General features: G+C 36.1%; 1 protein-coding gene across 2 annotated transcripts; it reads right to left on the reverse strand.

Annotated features, from left to right (window-relative positions):
- Window positions 1-371: 371 nt before the first annotated feature.
- LOC308666202 (ras-related protein Rab-10-like) lies at window positions 372-21,565 on the reverse strand. Of its 2 annotated transcripts, XM_081324828.1 has the most exons (6): window positions 21,263-21,565; window positions 10,805-10,865; window positions 9,372-9,510; window positions 4,437-4,526; window positions 1,132-1,233; window positions 372-907 (listed from the first exon to the last, which is right to left on the reverse strand). In XM_081324828.1, exons 1-6 carry the CDS (start codon window positions 21,417-21,419, stop codon window positions 830-832), a joined length of 627 nt encoding a protein of 208 aa, XP_081180954.1. In that variant the 5' UTR covers window positions 21,420-21,565; the 3' UTR covers window positions 372-829. The 2 variants fall into 2 exon arrangements, with proteins under 2 accessions (XP_081180954.1, XP_081180955.1); XM_081324829.1 differs by lacking the exon at window positions 1,132-1,233.
- Window positions 21,566-23,367: the final 1,802 nt, after the last annotated feature.

Below are 23,367 nucleotides of genomic sequence, written 5' to 3' on the forward strand. Positions count from 1 at the left end.
CTAATGTTAATCTGAAAAGGGGAGGTAAATAGTTAATATTCAGGGGCTTTTTTAAAAAAATCTATAAGGAATATTTGGAAGTAATATTCTATTTTATATTAGACAAGACAGGCTGGTAACTTTGAGATAAATTTTAATTCAGAGTTCCCCAATCTTTCCGGCTTTGTGGCCTGGCAGGGCGGGGGGAGGGGCTGGTTCCATGTGTGCACACGCACACAGCCCCATTATTTGTGAGCAATAGGCAGGTGTACCAGCCACTCGTGCAAATGGAGCATGCAAATGGAATATGCTTGTCCACTGCTCATACAGCCTCAGAGACTGTGTTATAAAAGCATTTGGGAATCTTGGAGAGAGATGGAGAAATCAGTTGTTGCTCAATCTCTATTTGCATGTCATTCTTGGGTGTTAGTCTATGATTTGGGGTTGCTTTGGAGACTTCGAAGTGACCACCATTCCTGAGTTTATTTCTTTTTCTAATTTTATAAAGTGTTTAAAAGTGCTCACTAGGAAATATGAATTCAAATCTTCACAAAGATGTCATGTTTACCTTTTAGATTTATTGCATAAGCAAGCTATGATAGCCAACATTCAAAGATCATTTGTATTTTTTTTACTCTTCCATTGTAAATAACTTTTACAGTCATGATGTATAATGTAAATGTAATATTTGGTTTATAACAGCAAATAAATAAAATAACAATGGGTAAAGAACCTGTTCATTTGTTAGTATCAGTACTTTAATTGAGTAATTTATATGTTAGGGATTCAAGGCTTTGATACTGTATATACCAAGTTACCAATATTAGTAGCTTTTTCTTTCTTTGTACAGTCACAGTTTACAGCAAGATCTTGTTTGTAGTTTTTCATTTAGGTCCACCACGTCTAAGTCAAGAAATACACAGGAATTCTGATGGGGGGGAAAGCCATAGAATTGTATTCAGTGAACAAACCAGTAATAATAATTACAGACCTTTTGAAAATTGAGCCTTTCTGGTTCCTATTTTCTTTGTTTAAAGCTTTTTGATTATTATGATAAAATACATAAAGGTAGCAGGTAGATCTCTTACATTGGACAGTCTCTCTTAATTCATATGAAATGGTTTAAGAAAAAAAGTTTTTCAATTAGATTACCTTGTTCAATATTTCTTTGGCTAGAACTGAAAATGCATTTTCAATATTTATATTATCTTTTGCACTGGTCTCAAAGAAAGGTATTCCATATTCCCAAGCAAGCTGGAATGCAAAAAAAAGGAAATAAAGGAATGCTTTGCTTTAAAATATAATTCTTAGTAAAATTAACTCAAAAGATGGCTTATACACTGTGATTATAAACTAATTCCCATGGTGAAGTTGTGGACCTTCTAACCACACATATTTGCTCCTTTATTTACTGAATTAACATTTTAAACTAAAACTTATTATAGGATACTTAAGTAATGATTGAAGGGATGCTTCCTCACTTTCAGTTTATCTAGCTTTCTTTAACCTGTAGCAGATTCTTCATTAACTAGGTTCAAATCTGCAGCACACAAAGGTTGGTATTCTCAAAGATGGTACATTTGTTACAAATGTTTTAAAACCATATACAATAATTTCAGAAAATGTAAAGTCTCCCTCCAAGCATACCATCTCTCTTTTTGGATTAAAAATGCAAGGTACTTATAACTGAGATTAAGAGTTTTAGCTCAATGTTTGATTACAATCACTTTATTAGGGACTTAATATTTTTTTAAAAAATTACTACATTCCAAATATGTAAAACTTTAAAAGTATATTTTCAGTTGACAGTAATCCTATAGTTCTCATACTCCCAGTTGATGCCTCTATGAACATAAAAACCCCACCAGCCATCAATGAGTCTGCAGAAGTAACTAAATATATATGATTTCAGATGTTTAATATTTTTCAGGCCACCATTTGGGAGACACTTTGGAAAAACAGGAAAGAAAAGACAAATAATTTGAGTTTGGGGGAAAAAGACTGCTTTTTTGAGTAGAAAATATCATTTTGTCACCTGAATTCAGTATAGCTCCGTGGCAAATATCTTTTTTTCAGGTTAGTATGGTGGAAAGCAGAGAATATATAGCTTTTTTGTGCACCTGTAATTCATCTAGTTTCTATAATCGATTGTTTGGAATAATAGCGAAAGCAAATCTAAAATTTCATTTTTCTAAATGAAAACATGAATAACAGAAAGATTTCTACAATCTCGCTCAAGTGAAAGCCTGGCTTGTATCTTTCATTTTATGAACTTCTTTTTCATGGTATGAAAATTGTATTAAAGAAATCTAGAAACTTTTGTGAGAATGAGAAAAAAGTGCCTTCCTTTTCTGTTTTAATCATTTAATGTCTGTTGACTCACTTTATATTTTCAATTAAAAGAATAAGGAAGATTCCTCTGGGTTTGCACACAACAGCTAGGTTTCAATCAACCAAGTATGTGAAACCAATTCATGTGGTGAGTTTGTGGTTTAGTGTACTGTGTGAATCCAGGAGATAAGTTTGGTTTAAGGAGAAAATCATAGGCGAGTCCAACCCATGGCCCTTGGGCCACATGCAGCCCTTTGGTAATGCGGCCGTACCAGATTGTAAACTTTTAACATTATTATGTGATTTATATACATTGACCATATTATATATTTTATATGCTACCCAAGACAATTCCTCTTCACTCAAAGTGGCCCAGGCAAACCAAAAGGTTGGACACCTGTGCCACACATGTATCCTACAATCACAGACAAAAACAAAATAAAGTGCTTATATGACAATTTGCAAAAAATAAAGTGACTGATGTTTATATGTTCAAGTTATAAATCTAATGTGAAAGTGGGGGGGAAGAATCGTGAGAGACTTGGGTATGGTGGAGAAGGAAACAAGAATTTTCCCTTATATGAATTCCCTTAATGGAAATTTGGTTCAAGTTAGTTGTTTAAAAACTGATCTCAGCAATGGTTTAAAATTGCCACCTTAGATCAAAAAGAAAACAATAAATTATGCATACAACAGTGAAGAGAGAAAGCAGAAATTTGGAAAGCTGTTTTGTTCTTCAAATGCCTCTTACAGTGTTTTTAGTCACTATTGTCTGCTGCTACAAATGTAATGTAACTAATATACTTTTGTCGGTTTATTAATACTATTACAAGAAATGACATTAGTTCATTCAGCTTTGTAGCCAATCTTTCCTTCAAGTCCTTAAGGCAGCTAACATGGGATCACCCTTCATTTTATTGCAATAGCAACCTGGTGAAGTATGTTGGGCTGAGATAATGGACTAACATAAAAGTCATTAAGTAAGTTTCCAAGAGTGGACTTGAAGTTGGGGCTGCCCAGAACTAGTCCAACAGTGCTTCCTAGGAAGCTTTCATTAATGAAGTAACCCTTCATTTTAAGAGTCCCTTATAGGGAGATGTTCAGCATAAAAATTTAATAAATAAATAAAAAACAAAAAACCAGAATATATCATATTCTGACAAAGAAATATAAAAGGAATTCAAAACATAAAGGAAACTGAGGCAGGAGGCAAATTAAGGAAAGGATACCATGGATTTTGTTCCATTAGTAAATTAACTTAATTGCAGGGTAGTCATAGAAAATTGGAAAATGAGCTGAAATATTTTAAGTGAGCCAGTGAGATATCTCAGCACTGCCACCTTGTGATCATCTATCATGATGATTTTTACCATAGTTGTGTGGTCGCAAATACTTAAAAAAAGAACTACCGTAATTTCTTGGGATGCCACTTGAAATACCTGTCATGATGCCAAATTCAATCTATGTCATTAAGGTGCTTTTCCTCGGGTATGTCTGTTGGGCCACTTTCTCTTTTTATACTCATTTGAGGAGTTATAAAATGTAGGAACACTGGTTTTTCACAGCTGAAATGGAAGGAATTCTGGAAGCCACAAATGAACTGGTGTTCTTTTGCACTGAAGGGAATTATTTAATTATTATATAATTGTATTGAATAATTATATAATTCCTAATTACAGATATTTTAAAAAGCTAAATATGTAGAGTGGAAGAAGACAGAAATATAAGTTTCTAAAAATGTTCTATTTTCTACTTTCTAATATTCTTAATAAGATTGAAAGGCATAACATAAATCTTAGCAGGTGGGTCATACTTTTTTTCCCAAAAGCTCCCACAAATGTTAAATGTTTTTTTTAAAATTAAAAAAAATTAAAATTAAAATTAAAAAAATAGAAGTTTCAGATTAGATGCCTAAGCTTTTTTTTGTTGTTGGTTTATTTTTGCAGTTTATAAAGTACAGAAGCAGTGTTTGAAATAATTCTTCACTATATTGCCCTTTACTATTGAAACATGCTGCTATTCTGAAATAGTAAATAACTGCATTTTATGATCATATTTATGTATATTTTTATAATATACTCCAAAATATTTAAGCAACAAGGCAATCTCCTATAATACATGCCTACCTTTTCTCCTCTGTTTTTTGAAATTACACGTTCTGCTTCCTTATCGCACTTGTTACCCAGCAATATTATGTCTGTATTTTCACCTACTTTCTATAAATAGACAGGAAATGAGAATCAATACATTGAAATATAGCTATAGTATTCTTTTGCCTAGTCTTACAATATACATTTTCTCTATCTGAAAAATAAAATCTTACTACACACAAATAGAAAATGTAAAGGAAAAATTCAACCAATCAAGAGAACAAAATATTCAATGAATGAATACTGAACAAATGAATCACCTCATTCCTTATTTGCTTCTGGGTTAGTAAGAAAATGCCCAGTCTTTAGCCCATTCTGGCATTGCGCTGATGTTATGAACTTTACATTTCTACAGATGTTTAGGAAAACTTGAGCCAAGCCAGATAGTCAACTATTAAAGAATATTCACAAATTAGAAGTAATTATGCATGAAATACTTTTAAAACAAGTCACCTTTTACTCAATACAATATGGACCAGATGAAGACATTACCTAGAGCAAACAAAAAGAACAAACACCATAGGTATCTGTTCACGGTGCACATAATTTCATGGGGTAATGAAGGTGATCAGCCCTCTGATTTTGCAATGCTTTAATTTTAATTCTTAGGTCAAGACAACCAACAGTTATGCACAGCATAAATCTCCAATTGTATTCAGCCATGTGATAGAAGGGAAGGGTGCAGCTGTTTTAATATAGATGGGGGTGCATTGCATCCCCCATGTTCTGAAGGATTTTTTAGACCCTGTATCCAAGGTGCTGTATTGCCTAATAGGTAACCATCCTACACTAGAAATTTTGCAAACACTTGGTAGATATTTCAAGAAAGATGTAATAAAAACCCACAGCATCTACGAACCACTGAGCCCATTATGAGAGGCTTTGCTTTCAGTTTCCTCAATTAGCAGGTTTACCTTGAAACAATAAGTTTTGATAGAATCTGATTATCTTCCTCAAAACACTTTACTTCACTAAGGATGGGATAGAATCTATTGTTCTAGCTAAAATAAGGCAACTCATGCACACACATACACACAACAGAATGAAGCCTTGGCTGGGCTTTCCTCTATTGGCCCTGTATAGATAAATAAGTAATAAGTGGATATTTTTAAAAGTATTTGTGAAATAGGAATCTTATTTCAGGAAGGGAAAGTTTCTAATTCTAGGCATTGACTTAAACTGTTTCTGCTGCTTTCTGACAACTGAGAAATTCTTTGAAGTCAAGGTAAGAAAAATTACACTTCTTTAAGACATTAATATAAAATATGATATACAATGGAAACTTTCTTCTTCAAAAAGGTTGATTGCATATAGACACACATGAACATTTTTAAAAAACACAGTAAGTCTTCAGAGCAGACTTAAATTTAAATGTACTTTATGTACTTTATGCATGCATAAAATGGGAATGGGATTTTACACGTGCTTATTTTAACCTTATATAAAATTGAAAAAGCATTTATCCATTCAAATTTTATGTACTTCACCCATGCATAACGTGGCCAATTGGATGTTACGCATTAGCAAAAGCATACAGTGTACAATTTTTTCTGTTGTTGCATCTGAAATCCATTAAATCAAGGACTGTAAAATCAAAGTTCTTCTGTGTATTCCAAAAAATAAATCTGAAATTTGGAAGTTTATATGTAAATGTATCAATGACCTACTCAAAGTATGGAACTTTACCACTTCTTTCAAAATTTATAGGTCCCAGTTCCCACCTAAGGATTCCAAGAACTGACGTGACCCTAAAGAAGAGTGTCAGTTTGTCCTTAGATTAAAAAAAGTCTATAGAAATCACCCTCTTCCCCTAGAAGTCTTAAATGGAATTATGATGTTGCTCAAGCCTAAACTTGGAAAGTTGACATAATTAACTCTTAGCAGAAAGACATTTATTTTTTTGTTGTTAGCTGCAAAGTTGTGTCCGACCCATCGCAACCCCATGGACAATGTTCCTCCAGGCCTTCCTGTCCTCTACCATCTTCTGGAGTCCATTTAAGCTCACGCCTACTGCTTCAGTGACTCCATCCAGCCACCTCATTCTCTGTTGTGCCCTTCTTCTCTTGCCCTCAATCTTTCCCAGCATTAGGCTCTTCTCCAGTGAGTCCTTCCTTCTCATTAGGTGGCCAAAGTATTTGAGTTTTAGCTTCAGGATCTGGCCTTCTAAAGAGCAGTCAGGGTTGATCTCCTCTAGGACTGACCAGTTTGATCGCCTTGCAGTCCAAGGAATTCGCAGGAGTCTTCTCCAGCACCATAGTTCAAAGGCCTCAATTCTTTGGTGCTCAGCCTTTCTTATGGTCCAACTTTCACTGCCATACATTGCAACTGGGAAGACCATAGCCTTGACTATACGCACTTTTGTTGACAGGGTGATGTCTGTGCTTTTTAGTGTGCTGTCTAGATTTGCCATGGCTTTCCTCCCCAGGAGCAAATGTCTTTTAATTTCTTGGCTACAGTCCCCATTTGCAGTGATCTTGGAGCCCAGGAAAATAAAATCTGTCACTACCTCCATTTCTTCCCCATCAATTTGCCAGGATAGAATAAAATAAGACCACTTGCTTTGTATCTGTTAAGTTACATACCTTTGCATTATTAGTACAGTGATTTCATATATTTTAGCCTAAAACTGAAATGCCATCCCAACACACAGAAAAGATGCAAAGGAGCAACACTGCTATTCATGACAGTCAATAGAGTTATTAGTATCCTGCATGCCTACTCATAACTGTATTGCTTAGTTTTAGCAGCAAAGCACTAGAGAAGATTTATTAAGGTCTACCATTCCATCTCTTTTAATTTACTCAACTAATCTCATTTCATAAATGCAGCTGATGTTCAAGATAATGCAGTTTCTAAAATGAAATAACCTCATTATCAGAGTACAGGCTTAAAATAATGAATCAATCTAACCTGTGGAAGACCAAAATGTTGATTTTTTTTCAGTAGGCATTGGAGCTTTACTCATTAAAATTAATGGCTCCTCTACATAAAATTATATTATATTCCTAAACTCAGAATTGTGAATAGATAAATATATCATAAAATAATTTGTAATAATTAGAAAAGATATTTAATTTTATTTGCTTTCTAAAAACTGACTAAAATTCTTACATTTGAAAAACAATGTGTATCATTAACTTCAATACTGATTTAAAGCAGTCATATCAGAAAATACATAACAAACTTATTTTCCCCCCAGAAAAATACAGTTATATATTACTTTAAAATAAAATCTTAACACAGATTCCTTCACTGTGTGGTGCTATTTACACAATTCAGATAATCAACATTGCTTTGAGAAATCTAGAATTTAATTTGGTTTCTTTTCCCAATTATTCCTTAAACCAAGGGCAGGTAGCTTCTTCATTCCAGGAGAACTTGAGACTCATTTTTCAGCTTTAAAAATTAAGAACAATTAATTCATATTCTGAATTCCTTATGAGCAGCATTATGTTTTTTTATCAGCCACTAGGAGGAGTAGTTCAATAGTAGTTTGCCACATTAGTATACAAAAAAAATTGATTACACAGAGATGCTCAGTGCAAAGGCAGCTTTGTTTTGGATTATCTGAAAAATTTGGGAGCCTAAGCAGATCTGCTATTTAACATATCTTTGTAATTAACATGCAGAGAGATGTGATTTGACACAAACGCTAGCAACTGCTTGAATTATTATAATTAGTGCAACTGAGGGAACCATGGTTTTAGTTGCTTATCTGCTTTTTAACCTCATTTAATCTTTTCCCTACTTTTTAAATAAATGTTTTATTCCTTAGTTGTTAATCACTCCAAATCTCCTGGTGGATTAAAGTTTACATACAGCCACTTAATTAGGAGGTGAGGAATTAATTTTGCTTAGGAGCAAAGAGGACATATTTTGCCCAATAAATAACCACAAATATCCTTCACATCCAAACATCCATACAATATACATAATGCAAGAAATGTCACAATGGCAATTCTGTATACCTCATGCATAGAACAGGAACATGTGTAAATACTTTGTACTAACAAAATACATGTAATTGCTTGAAGGAGAGATTAATTCTTGCTATTAAAAAGTAATAGCAAGAAATTGAAATGTCCTTAAGAGGGCTCCCTAAGATGCATAAAGTGCTTCATAAGCCATAAGCTACTAAGCTGAAGATTGCAGTTTGTAAATACGTCATTTGTTTCAGTTAGATTAGCATGCAGTTCAACAGGTTATAGTCACTCATCTAAGAGGACTAATATTTAGCTCAGGTTAATTACTAGAGCAGAATATTAAGAAAAGAATACTTCAATTTTTAAAAAATCTAAAATGCATGTTCACCCAGTGAAATTGTAAATTTGAAACAAATTTGGGGAAGTGCTTCTATTTCAGAATGATTAATACATGGATTTCAACAATACAAAATAAGAATTGCTGGTTTTAGTAGCTTTATTAAATAATATCATAGACAATAGCATGGAAAATTAGCTATTAAGCCATTAGCAGTACTGGCTAAAGGGAACTTTAACTGTTACAGGAACATTTCAGTGAATACAATACTGAAGTAGCAATACCATATGAAGTTTATTACTAGCATACCTAATTGTGGGCTTTTTGGAGATATCCAGATATATCTGGATAGCTGTAAAATTCTGCGAGCATATGTGTGCCAATATGTGGCCTCTCTGCCTGCACAAATCAAGGTGGGTTGAGAACGGAGAGAACAAACAAGTAATTGAGTTCGGCTACTAATAATTGAGTAGCTAGTTGAATTAGTGCACAGACTGGAGCAGTTATAAAAAGAGACAGCTGACTTCAAGAAGGTGTTGCTTTGCTCCAAAAGTGTTTGAATAATACATAGAGGAACCTTGTGGTCTGAATAGCTTCCCTGAATCTATTTATTATGTAATGTATTTTGTGTCCAGAAGAGCAGAAGCTTACCTCATATATATCTTTCATCCAGTGTGAAATTCCTTGAAAGCTTTTTGCATCTGTGATATCATAAACAAGAACAAATCCATGTGCTCCTCGAAAAAAATTAGTAGTAAGTGTATGAAATCTTTCCTGGCCAGCTGTATCCCTAAAATACATTATAATAGATAATTTAGCAATTCTAGGCCTTCTAAATGAGAGATTTGTTCCAGAGCAGGTGCTTTGCAAAACTGGAACTATGGCTATAGAAAATATTCTTAATCTGAAGGCTTGCCCTATGAAATAAAGTTTCCTTTCACCCAGTTTATAGCCTATTCTGAATACATCACAACCAGTCTGGTGCTGTGGTTAAGGTACCAGACTATAATCTGGGAGGCCATGTGATCTAATCCCACTCTGAGGCATGAAGCCACCTGGGTGACCTTGGGCCAGTTACTCTCAGCCTAGGAAGGAGACAATGGCAAATCACTCCCAAAATGTTGCCAAGAAAACTACAGGGCCTCATCCAGGCAGTCACCAGGAGTCAAAAACTGACTGACAAGTATAGTTAGTCAATGTGCTACACATTAGGCTTGTAAACATATATATCCTGATCTATACATCAAGAGTTATATATTCAAGGAGGACATGGGTGAAATGTAAATGGTTGTTATGGGGAAATGTCCATCCTATAGGATAGACCAGACTAAGAAATGGACATTGTTAGGCCTAAAACTACTTTTTTTAGAACAATAGTTAGTGTGTGTGGGGTACTTCTCTGAGGAGTTTTCATAAATTTCTTTTTCTTGGTTTGGCCTTAACCCACATATATTTGGAGATCTTCCCTGTGCTGATCAAGGGTATCCTCTAGATCAGGGGTATCAAATGGTGGCCTGTGGGACCGATATGTAATGCGCGGGCCACACCCACCCCGGCTCTTCAAAGGCAAAAAAGTCATGATACGTCATAATACGTCACGTGACGCAATCAAATTTGATAACCGTGCTCTAAATTCTTTACATGTGAAGCTCACAAATATTTTTAGATGTAAGATGATGCCAAAGACTGGTGTTTTGTGATGTGCCAAAGTCCTGCATGAAATTATTTTTTAAATGTTCACAAATTCAGATGTGCTAGAGCAGGGGTGTCAAACTGCCGGCCAGAGCGTCACGGAGAAACCGCGCCCATCCCATTTTTGGCAATGGGAAAAAGTTCCGATATGTCGTGCGACATCACGTGACGTCGCGAGTTTGACATGCCTGTGCTAGAGGATCTGGAAGACAAGAATGGAGGTGTTCACAAGGACATTTGATACTTAACTGGAACATTAGCAACCTTAATGCACTGGTTAGCATGCATTTGGAAACAACAATATATTCATTATGTTTTTTCTCTGCTAAAGAAGGCTATTTATGATCAACTCTTAGAAGACCAAAACTAATTATATTTCTTATAAAACTTACCATATTTGAAGTTTCATAGTTGTGTTATCACATGAAATTGTTTTCACTTTAAAATCAATGCCTAAGAAGAAAAACAATCCTATTAATTTTTTTTTATTGAAAAGTTTTAAAATACAATTTTCCTTTAAGAATCCCCCCTTCCCCCTCCCTCCTCCCCCCCCTTCCCCCCCTACCTCCTATTAATGTAACTATTAATAAAAAACAAATCAAAAGACAGATAAAAAAATATAATTTATCTAGGGGAGTACACAGTAAAAGAGCAATTTTCACATAAATGGAAACTCCCCAGCTATATTTTCCCCATTGAGAAATCATCTCATGATCAGAAACATTCTGCAGCACACACTAACTGAATTAAATTATCTTTTTGCATTTAATGCATATTTAGAAGTCTGGTTTAGTTTAAGTTCAACAAGTGATCATTTTATTAAAACTTCAGTTCCAGAAAGATAACATAAAAAATGAAAATGATTATCTAAGTCCAATACATTGATATTTCTGCACTGTAAGATCTATAAAAAATAAAAATAAAGTTTGCCCTTATTGTAGGGAGCCTGCTGTACAAATTAATGTTTGAATTCCTTTTGAGTAGTACCTGAGGCAGTATCTAAAAGTACACAATAAAAACAGGAAGGTCATTGGTTGTAAATGCTTAAAAAATATTAAGTCAACAGGGGATTTCCAGTCCTATAGAAAACATTTTATATTGACATAAATTTTAATAATACATTGACATGAGGTTTGTATTTATATAAGACAGCTAAAGTGCTGAATCAGACAAAAATTTAATCTAAATTAAAATAAGGCATATTGACTTCTTAAATCAACTTTACATTTATTGACCTACAGGGTCAATGAATGTTAGTGAAAAACAGAAGTCAATAAGCATTGCATGCATGAGTTATTCATAGCTTTATATAAAATTTTAAACAAATTTCACAGATGGACAAGGTTGAAATAGGGAAAGAGAGCAAGAAATAAGAGTACCAGTTGTATCACCAATAGTACTCAGCAATCCAATTGCATGGCTGTAAAAAATTAAATCCAACATACTGTATCTTCCCTAATTTTCATCCTGCCTTTTTAAAGTTATTATAAATATGGTACACAACAATCCAAACCTAATCCTAAAAGGCACACCTAGACTCCTTCAACACCTAAAACGGTAAATGAGAGAGCAAGGAAGAAGACTTCAACATCTTACTCCTTCCAGTATGGATGAATTATCACAATGTTTCTCAACCTTAGCAACTTGAAGACAGATGGACTTCAACTCCTGATTGCCAAGGTTGAAAAACACTGAATTATCAGTTAGGATTGAGACCTTGAAAAAGAATAATAAATGGCACACTGTATCCTCGGTTCCTAAGCAAAATATTCCTTTCCAGAATCTTGGGTAGCTACTAAACTGGAGATGAAACTGCAGAGAATTTAAGAGGGCTGTTCTAATCCATCTCCACATTTTTGCTAGTCACTTTCTAAACTAAGTCGGTCATGACTAACTTGCATGCTACCAGGCCTTTTAAAAAAGATGGAATTTTTGTAACAGAACTGGCTGTTTGGAAGGTTCTTAACTTCTAAGAAGTCAATAATAAGCAGCTTCCCAAAGCAATTAAGAGAGGAAGTGGAACCGGAACTGGAAATCTCTATTTTACAATCTCTTCGCAGGGAGATTCTGTATGGAGCAAACTTGTGGGCGACCCTTCTTTGTCCTCTTGATCCGAAGAGGAATTTTGAGGAGCCGATCCATTCACTGGATCCTATTTTCAACAATCTGCCATTGCTGCCCTCGGAAGTCCAAACAGTTATACATTTCTCAATAACATACGTTGTTTAAATGTATGTTCATCTCTGAGTAGATGAAAAGATGTAATGGAATGTAGGAAAGACTTTGGGGAAAGAGAGGAAGAGACGCTGCCTTGGAAACAATTAGACAAAGAGAGGCAAGAGCCGCCAGTGGCTTAATAGTCAGAGAAAGAAACACAGGAAGAACCTGCCCCAATGCTTCAAATGGTTAAAAATGGTGGCAGGAAGTTTATGCTTTCACTTGCAAGATTCTATCAATCTAGCCTTGCAACAAAATAAAATTAGTTTGTCTTGTTGAGGGCTGACATTTGGGACATTATAAATAAGTATGTAATTATCTGAAAATTCTAGGAGGAAAAAACAATGTAAGAATGCAGTATTTCAGTATTGCCACAAAGCAATTGAAAGAATGTTCACGAAAACAGATGAAGATACATGATGTAACCACCATATTTGGCCAGGATTTAGATGAGAGGCTGTGTGATGTGTGTGTGCCTCTACTTTGACAGCAAAGATGAAAGAAAGGATCCCGTTGGCCCATAATTCCTCTGCAGAAAATAGGTTTTGCCTCTAAAGAGTTCTAAAAACTCAGTACTTTCTTGAATATACTTCTCATTGTGCTAATACAATATTCATTGCAAGAAAATATGTCACAGAATATTTCAAAAATTTATTTGGCGAAGCAACTCCTTGTTCACTTGGACATGCAAATCTTTCTTGCCATAAACTTTTTCCCTGGTGTTCAATGAGGTGCCATTGTTTAAACAAAAAACAGTTATTCTTTATAGTCTGCTATTCTCAATGTGATGAGTCTGCCTTATGATCCGTATAAGTTTAATTAGAAAACTATAGCTGCTTATAATTCACAAAAACTGCATAATTGAAGAGGAAGAAGGGCAACCATCCCTGAGAGTTTAAGTGCTGAATAAAGTGCTTTCAATGAAAATTTACTGTGAATGCTTTTTTGTTTTTTTAAGGAAAGCAAATCTTGAACAACTAAAGGCACTACCCACAGCTGCAACCTCCAATATTGCTAGCAAATTAGCAACATGCAGTTATAACACTGGCATCGTGAGCAGGAGTTGAAGTGCCCCAAACTATGAGAAACAGGCATTCAAGCACCAAGAAATGACATTTTATCATATTATCTTACTCACTGTATTCCTTTGTCTCTAAGCAAAGTGAGGGAACTCCCATTTCTTTCAGAGAGGAAATTCTAGGGGATATGAGAGAGGACTTTAGACATAAAAAGTCCTCTGTTTTTGAGATCTGATCTGACACTTTCAAAGTTACTTTTTAAAAAATTGACACTGAGCTCTTGCTACAAAGTAGTGTGGTATTATAAGACTCCACAACTACATTTTTAAATTGTAATTTATAGTTGGGAAACATAAAACACTAGCTAGGCACAAATAACCCCTCTTATCTTTAAACATTTCAAATATGTAGAGAAATAAAAAGTCTACATTAGCCCATCAATACTACTGGATACTTAGCCACTTAGAATGCAGTACTGCAGGCTAACTCACTCCTCACTCCAGGAGTTCGATTCTCACTGGCTCAAGGTTGACTCAGCCTTCCATCCTTCCAAGGTTGGTAAAATGAGGACCCAGATTGTTGGAGGCAATAGGCTGACCCTGTAAACTGCTTAGAAAGGGCTGTAAAGCACTATGGAGCGGTATATAAGTCTAGGTGCTATTACTATTATGTATTATAGATGGCATCTGAATCATACCCCACCCTCTGGCAAGATCCAATTCAAGTATTAATTGCAATTGTATGGCTGTCATACCCATTGCCACTTCCCATTCCTAAGAACTCTTCTACTGTATATGATTTACTGACCATGGGTGAGCAGTGCTTCACCAGTCACAATGAGAGAATTTTAATGATGATATCACCCTCAAATCACTCTTATCCCAGAGTGGAGGCAGCCTGCAATCATGTCTTCTCACTCCATTTCAAATATTTTCAGTCTTGCCTAGGCTGAACCTCCTCATGCAGTTTCTCTGTTGCATTTTAAGTTCCTACTGATCACTGGATAGATTTGCCAGAATATCCTCTTTTCTCTGGTGAGTGGTTACTGCTATCAATAACCAATTACAGGACATCCATCTAAGAAATGGTCCATTCCAACTTCTGAATCACACTATGCTTCTCCCTTGGGCATTATGTGGATTCCTTCTGTATCTGTAATAAGGTGTACTCTGAAACACCAGTTCATTGGTGCTTAACCATTGTTGCAACAATTAGGGGGCAGCAATAAAGCCATTGACTTTTGTGATTCTTCCCTGCTCCTATTCCCAAAACAGCTTCACTGGTGGGCCACTAAAATGGAGAACTTTCCCTTATTTTTTAAAAAGGGAGAAACTGATAAGAGTTTTAGCTCTAACCTAACTATAGTAAGAATAGTAAAGCAGTGTGTTCCACAGAGAGATGCACCAGACCAGAAAATGTGAAGTACTAGGGAGTGGTACTGACAATGGAAACCACATGCCTTCAATATGGCACTTGTTCTCTTAGCATGGATAGGAAAGATGGCTAAAGAAGCAGGGAAATAACACCAGTTGGATATAACACACAAGTATCTTTAGTACATCATTGTCAAAGCTGAAGAATTACAACTACTTTTTAAGCTGGATTATTTCCAACCAATTTTACCATGGGGGCCAGTAATTAAGGCTGCTGTGCAGGAGAGTCCTGAGACTGGTAGCCACTGTCCATTTTTCAGATAGGGAGCAAAAGAGCAAGGTATTACACTTTATTACTTTTAAAGTTATTTGCAAGGAGGGAAAAACAGAATGAGAGATAATAGACATAAACCATATTTCCTGGTAAAAGAACCACAGCTTGAGCTGCAAACAGTCTCAGTAATTTTTTTCACTCTTTCGAAGGACAGAAATTAGATAAAAGTCACAATAATAAATTATACTTTTAAAATCACAATCCAGTTCTGACATGGATCCCGATACTGTGCTGTGAGCACAGCAATCACACCAGCAACTGTTCCACTATGTACAATACATTCTACCACTTGGTTGTGCATTGCTGTGTAGCAACATACAGCAGATGTACATGATGCAGATTGTGCATTGCTGTGTAGCCAATGTAAGCAACCAGTCTGCAGATTTTCACCTATGTACACTGAGTTTTAGATATGCCTTAGCTAGAAAACAATTTGTAAAAGAGGATTTTAAAGCTAGTCACATACTGTAATAGGCCTTTTAAACATCAAGTCTAGCTGAACAGCCTAAATCAGTCCAAAGCATGCACAAAGCTGCTGTATCTAAAACCTTCAAGAATTAGCTTTAGATGATACTGCCACATGATTTATTTATAGTATAAAATGTTATGAATCTTATCTATTTTAACACTGAAATGATTGCTCAAGCATAAAATTTCAGTCATATTAAATGAAAATTCTGCTTGTTTACACCCCTTTATTTCAAATCTAAAAGTAACTCATTTTATTATATTTTGTATATATCTATTTCACAGGTAATTGTTTTGGTCATGCATCAAAAGAACCTTGAAAAAGCTATGCAACCAAAAGAAATGGAGCATTAGAGGCAAACAGATAAGTTGAATCAGTGGGTGGTTGAGGCAAGATTTTTTTGGGGGAAAAGTCAGGGTCATGCTCAACATAACTCAACATTTCAAGATCACAGACTCCTCTTGTTGTGTTATGGGACAATTCCTCCCACACAGCTTATCCAATAGTACTGCAGGTGCTGCAAGAAGAGAATATGCTCTTCCACTCAGAATGGCCAAGGAGTGATTAATCCTCTATACCTTGGCTGGATTTTGAAATCAAATACAAGAGAGCATTTATTGCCCTCAGTGAACTACATCAAGATAAACTATCAGACTATTTTGAAGAGTTTAGCCATGGCAGAAATATTTGCCCAAGGCAAAAACATGGTTGGAAAGAAGTGAAGTTGTCTTTTCCATTTCAATTGCAGTAATGACTTTCTGTGATTGAGCAGTTTGCTGTTCCTATATGCCAAAAGGAGGACAATTAAAACTTGAAGGCAGATTCTCATATGTTATGAGAATATTCAGTCTGGATACCGGTACTTCTCTATCTTGCTGAGATCCTTGATTCACAGGTTCTGAATCACTTTTCCATCAGAATGATGCCCATTACATCTAATTAAACTATGTTCCCTTTTACACATGTCCTGCATTGATCTGAGACCGATGGTATGCCCATGTTTTCATAATGCTAAGATACTTCCAGAGAGCTTTGAAAGTTGAGCTGATTAACTTTTAGCTCAGTTGCTACTCCAGAGGTTATTCTGGAAAAAAAGCTATATTTGTTCTGCATATAATGTGGATTATTTTATATTGATGGGCATTCTACAAGGGCAATTCGGAAATAAACCTCCATTTGGTTATCAATGACAGACACTTGCAGATACAGCAGAACTTTTATTATGCACATTAGAAAACTCCAACATTACACTACTTTTCAACATAATCGCCATTCAAATTGAGGCATTTGTCTTAACTACTGAATTTCCTCAGTAGTAATTGTTTGGCGCCAGATCTGGGCTATGGGGGGTGGTGGTCAAAAACATCCCAACAGAACTGCTTCAAAAGTTCTTGGGTGCATCTAGCCGTGTGCAGGCAAGCATTGTTGTGAACCAACACCACACTGGAAGTGATGCCATAGAAAATCCTGCCAAATATGAAGATACCAAAGGAGTACTGCTAGTGAAGTTCATGGAGCATGGTTCAACCATCAATCCAGAAATCTACTGTGAAATGTTACGAAAACTTAGACAAGCCATCCATAACAAGCATCGGGGCATGCTGACTTCCGATGTGGTGTTGGGTCACAATAATGCTCACCCGCACACCAAAAATCAAAGATTTTTCCTTCCCCACATATGCAACCCTACAGCATGAGATTTTTCTGCAATCAAGCAAATTGGCTTTTTAATTAATAACAGGAATTTATTCAACCCAGACTGAATGTGAACTTGCTGAAATATTATTGTTCGATGTTATCATGCATAGAGATTGCAAATTATCATGCTGTTGCAAAGGTTTGTGAACTGTCATATGATCCTTCTTTTGAAAAAATGTCATTGGCACAATTAGTTTTTCCTTAAAGCTAGAATATTGGGTAACTTTTTTTTTGTACATACAAAGTACTATTTTGTGTTGAGAACTCTGCTTTCCAACTCCAAAGATGAATTTTTAAATTCTAATTGAGAATTGGTTTGAAGAACTTTCAGATCTGATAATTCAAGACTAGGCATTATGGAAAAGAAAATAAGGAAAAATTAATTTAATTTGGATTTTAAAAAAAACCTCCTACTGTGAATCATTTGTTGAGTTTTCATCCATACACAAAACCTTCTTTCTTCTTTGATGTATTTCCCTCCACTTTGATACATACTTTATCTTATTCAAAATAGAGACATACAAAAGGATTTTGCATTCAAAAAGTTCTGATCTCAAAATATCATGTTTTGTCCTATCTGTGTTGAAAAATTGAATCAGGGCAATAATAACAACAGTGCTTTGATGTAGTATGGGTACAGAGAAATTGAAATAATATTTGTGGTAATTTTAGTTTAATTATACCTAAAATAAATAAACTGAAAATACTTTTGTCCTAGCTTAGTGTGGCTCCAGCACATTAACTAGATACTACAGTCTTCTGTCTGAAAACAAAACCAGCCCTCTCCTGTGGCAGAGGCATCCCATAATCTTAGAATCCAAAACTGATATTCTTCCACCTTCCAACTACAATATTGACATATTTGTTATTCTCGTAAAAATATCAATAAAATATTTTCCCAAAAATATGAATTGCTAAATTGTTATGTGTATATGAGAATAAAATAAAAATGTGTGTACAACCATATTCTATAAGTAATTTAAAAAACATTGTATTTTGATATTTGGAAAAGGAGAATATTCTAAACATTTGTTTTGTACTAATATGGCACTTGTGTGGGTGGAGTGGCACCTAAAACTGTAGTCTGTGCTTAATTTGCCTACATATTATCTTTTACCTGTTGGCTTTTAATATGCATTTTCTGAAATTCAAGTCAGATACATGAGAAGCCACTTAAACTAAATCAGTTTATTTTTTTCTATTAATCTGTTTTCTGCCAGAATAACTACACTAATATCTCTACAAATGTACAGCCTGGTTTTCAATAAATCTCTTCCTCTTTCACAAAACCAACTGCCAGTGAGTTCCTGTTTTTTATATCAATGATCTGGTGATAGCTGCTTTAACAGTAAACTTCCAGATGGGGTTGACTATAAAGAGCAGATCTTCATTAGCATATTTAAATTTGACTGACAGAACCTAGTCTTAATTCATCTATCTCTCATAAAGATTCTGAAACTTTTATTCGGTTTGACAACCAAATGGAAATCAATGGGACTGAAGAATGCTTAGAGAAATAGTATAATTTATATGTGAATGAATTGTTTTATTTATAGTATATGTCCATGCCATTAAAGAAATCAAAGGGATTCCACGTATGTTCACATAAACATGCATAAAGAATTTTTAAACTTCATGGTCACAATGTAGCACAGAATTGGACTTGCATAATCAATTTAACAAACATAACTTATTCAGGTCAATAGATACAATTAAATCTCTTATACTATTAAGATAGGCAATAGATTTCCCATGTCAATTATAGCCCTATCTGTAAGCAAGGATAATTACACTTACCAGTGTTTATCCACTATCTTTCCTTCTTCAGCTATCACTATCAGAATGTTGAGTGTATTGTCTTTAAAGACAGAACCATAGATTTTTTTGCTGATGAAACCCTTAAAATACCAAGTAATTTCCCAGTTTAGAACAACTCACCAACACAGGGATACATAACACATATAGAAAATAGACTGATTATGCCTTTGCCCTGGTTAAATATTTTAGAGTTTCAGTTTCAACATAGGAAACAGAAGGAAGAAAATGTGCTTGCCTCACAATACAGACTTATGCTTAGTTCAAACATAACTATGACTTTATTCACATGATGTGTAAAATTCAGTTAATAGAATATCATACCACTAAACCCCTTTACACCCATATTACCCATCCCCACTTGTATGTGGCATCCCTACTTTTGAGCAGATCTGAAATGGAATTCGTAACCTAGGATAAAGCTTGGGGACAAAGTCTTGAGTTTGGAACTCAAAGGTGACACTCATTTCTCTGCGGATGATATGATAAACTGGAGACTTTACTTAAAAGGCTAGGTTCATGTATAATGGTAGTCTATGCTTGTTAACAGAAATTTATAGCTTAACATATCCTGAAAACATAGTCCATATGTTATACAGAACAAAAGCAGCTGACCCTAGGCTTTTAGTTTTTACCTGAAAAAACTAAAAAACTAAAATCTGTGAGCTATGTCCACAGGATTTATTTCATTATGGTTTGCATATTTGGCTAAATTTGTATACCTATAAGCCCAAAATATCTTATTCTAGTTTAGAATTTTATACACAGTCACAGATTACTAGTTGGGAGGAGGAAGTTGGGAAGTGGTGGCTCAGTGGGTTAGGACACTGAGCTTTGTCGATCAGAAGGTTGGCAGTTTGGCGGGTCGAATCCCGAGTGCTGCGTAACAGAGTGAGCGCCTGTTACTCGTCCCAGCTTCTGCCAACCTAGCAGTTCAAAAGCACGTAAAAATGCATGTAGAAAAATAGGGACCACTACGGTGGGATGGTAACAGCATTCCGTGCACCTTTGGCGTCTAGTCATGCCGGCCACATGACCACGGAGACGTCCTCGGACAAGCGCTGGCTCTTCGGCTTTGAAACAGAGATGAGCACCGGCCCCTAGAGTTGGAAACAACTAGCACGCATGTGCGGGGGAACCTTTACCTTTACCTTTTACCCTTATTCAGACCTTGATTCTCTCTTCCCAAATATGGTATGTACCTGTTTGCAATTCACTTTCACATAAAGTTACAAGGGTGCAGAAGAACAAAGTTATATCCAAGGCAACAGAGGAAAGATGTTAATGTTTTTGTTTATTACGTATGCATAGTGGTGAAAGGGGTATCTTCCTACTAACGATAAAGGAGGGGTTCTGTTATTTTGCTGAGACAATATAACAGCAATGAGAATACTCTATATTTGCCTGGAGGCCGGGTGATGCTGGAAGATGTTTTAAGTCACTAGTGGAAAATGCCCCACAAGCGAAGTCATGGTTTCCTTAACATCCAGAACTAAGTCATAAACCATGATTTATAAACCACACTGTCTGGGTTCATACATTAACTCAAACCCAGACTGACAGAATATCAAGTTAGATACATAAATCTTAGTATGGTTTACTGTAATGTGCCTGAGGTGCAAAGGTTTCAAGTGCAAATGGTTAAATCTCACACTTTGCACACGTTGACAGAATATAACCGTATCTCGCTGAATGAAATCTCAGCGACTACCGGCTTTTAGGGTGTATGTTTTAGTTTATGATTACCAGGAAATAAAACGGGCGGGACAAGGCGGGTATGCCTTTCGCTTTCGCTGGCTAAATTAACCCAGGTTCGCATACTCAAAGGAAATAAGGGGCTAAGCTCGCCCAGTGTAATTTCGCCCAGCGTCTTGGGCGCACCAGGCACAGGAAACGGGCGACGTCGGGGCGCGTTTATTACTCACCGACGGTGGTGATATAGGAAGGCGGCAGCCCCCGGGCAGCGGGACAAAGGTCGATGTATCGCCTCAGGACAGAGGTTTTCCCCACGAAGGAGTCACCCACCATCACTATCTTGGCCAAGCATGCCTTGGGCGCCTCGCAGCCTGTCCCCTCAGCCATGGGGCACCAGCAATAGGCAGGCGTCGATCAAAGCCGGCTTAGCTGGAGTCGCTGGATAGGAGGTCTTCCTATAGCGCTGGCGCGATTGGCGCCCAAAGCGTCGACCCCCGTGTTGGCAGTTGCTGCTTCTCTTCCGTCGCGGGGCTTCGGTCTCGTCTCAGAGTTTGGGTTTAAGGGCTGTTCCGGTTTCCGAGGCGCCTCTTTTAAATAAATGCCTTGCGGGCAAGGTGACGAAGTTCCTTCCCTTTTCTGCTCAACGGGCGCCTTTTCCCAGCAGAACACTGTGAAGAGCAGCTGCAGGTTGGTCATTCAACAAAGTCCACCGGAGAAGTTCCTTCACCCCTTCTATTGGGGAGCTGCAGGAACGGGTTGATTGTGATGGAGCTCTAATTATAAGCACGTGAGACCTGCCGGGAAGAAGACCAGGGCGTGATTATCCTTTTTGATTGGTACTAGTAGCTTGGCATTACCAAATCTGTGCTGGCTTTCCCAATCTGATGGTCTGAGATGCAATGGGGCTCCAAGGAGACTAAATGGACTGATTTTCTTGAAATATAGCACAGTTAAGGAAAGATGAATATTAATGTATATCACCTTTAATTATCGTCTCCTCCTCCTCCTCCTCCTCCTCCTCCGTCATGGTAGGGAAACACTATATAGCCTAGGCCTTTTTTTCCATTCAGTGTGCCAACTGTGATCTTGTTCAAGAAATTCTTTAAAATGAATCTATATGAGAATAATCAGCATTTTTTTAAAAAATCAAATATTTATGTTGTGTTTTGCCAAAGGAATAGCAGCTACAAAGAGACTAACACAATATAATTAATCTAACACAATTATGTATTTAAATAGTGGCACTGATAAAACATAGAACATCTCGATTTTAAAATTTCGTAACAGAAAATCAGTTGCCTTGGCACACATCTTGATACTGGGCTTGAGAGCAGAATGGGGAAAAACAAATCCTTCCCTCAAATTGCCACCTCCAGATCCTAATTCTTCCATAGATTAGAACTGAATACTGGGGCAGAGCATAAAAGACCTTGCAGGGCAGGAAAAAGATGCTACTAGTCAGTCAGCAGTTGCCAATTTAAAGTTGTGTAAATCTTTTTTTTTCCTACCAAGGAGCTGACTGCATAAGTGAGAAGAATCTGAAAAAGGTAACTGAGGGAGCTAGGGAGAGAGTGCTGCTGGTGGGAAACTTGAAATTGTCTGCTCACAATTATGGGGGTTGGAAAATAGATGAGGCAATTAATTATATGGAATAAATGAACTGAAGGGGCAGGAATGAATTGGAAAGAAGAGGCCAGCTATATGCCTGGAGAAGCTTCAAAGCAGGTCATCAAGACTTGGCCTTTCCCGTTGGTCACTTAAACATGGGATTAGAAGTACAGCCTCTGTATGTGAAAGCTCCATTTAATTCAGGAGCTGTGGATGAATCTTCAGCTGCAAATAACAATTTGTTGCTCAAAGAAAAATAGTTATACAATACAGCTGATTTTTTCTTTATGTATGTGTAAACAAGGGAAAAACTTCATGGATACATAGCAATAGCACTCAGACTTATATACTGCTTCACAGTGCTTTACAGCTCTCTCTAAGCAATTTACAAAGTCAGCATATTGGCCCCAACAATTTGGGCCCTCATTTTACAAACCTTGGAAGGATGGAAAGCTGAGTCAACCTTGAGCCAGTTCAGATTGAAGGAATCAAACTCCAGGCAGATAATAATAATGATAATGATAATGATAATGATGATAATAATAATAATAATAATAATAATAATAATAATAATAATAATAATAATAATAATAATAATAATAATAATAAAGTTAGAAGGGACCTTGGAGGTCATCTAGTCCAACCCACTGCTCAGGCAGGAAACTGTATACCATTTCAGACAAATGGCTGTCCAGTCTCTTCTTAAAAACTTCCAGTGTTGGAACAT

Source organism: Vipera berus, assembly GCF_964194415.1.
Source record: "Vipera berus genome assembly, chromosome: 3".
NCBI classification, from domain to species: domain Eukaryota; kingdom Metazoa; phylum Chordata; class Lepidosauria; order Squamata; family Viperidae; genus Vipera; species Vipera berus.

Coding starts and splice junctions, on each gene's coding strand:
- LOC308666202 (XM_081324828.1), bottom strand. CDS start 21,419: ATGGCTGAGGGGACAGGCTGCGAGGCGCCCAAGGCATGCTTGGCCAAG. Junction 9,511..10,804: donor ACTATGAAACTTCAAATATG/GTAAGTTTTATA, acceptor AATGTATTTTAG/GGATACAGCTGGCCAGGAAA. Junction 908..1,131: donor CCAAAGAAATATTGAACAAG/GTAATCTAATTG, acceptor CCCCCCCATCAG/AATTCCTGTGTATTTCTTGA.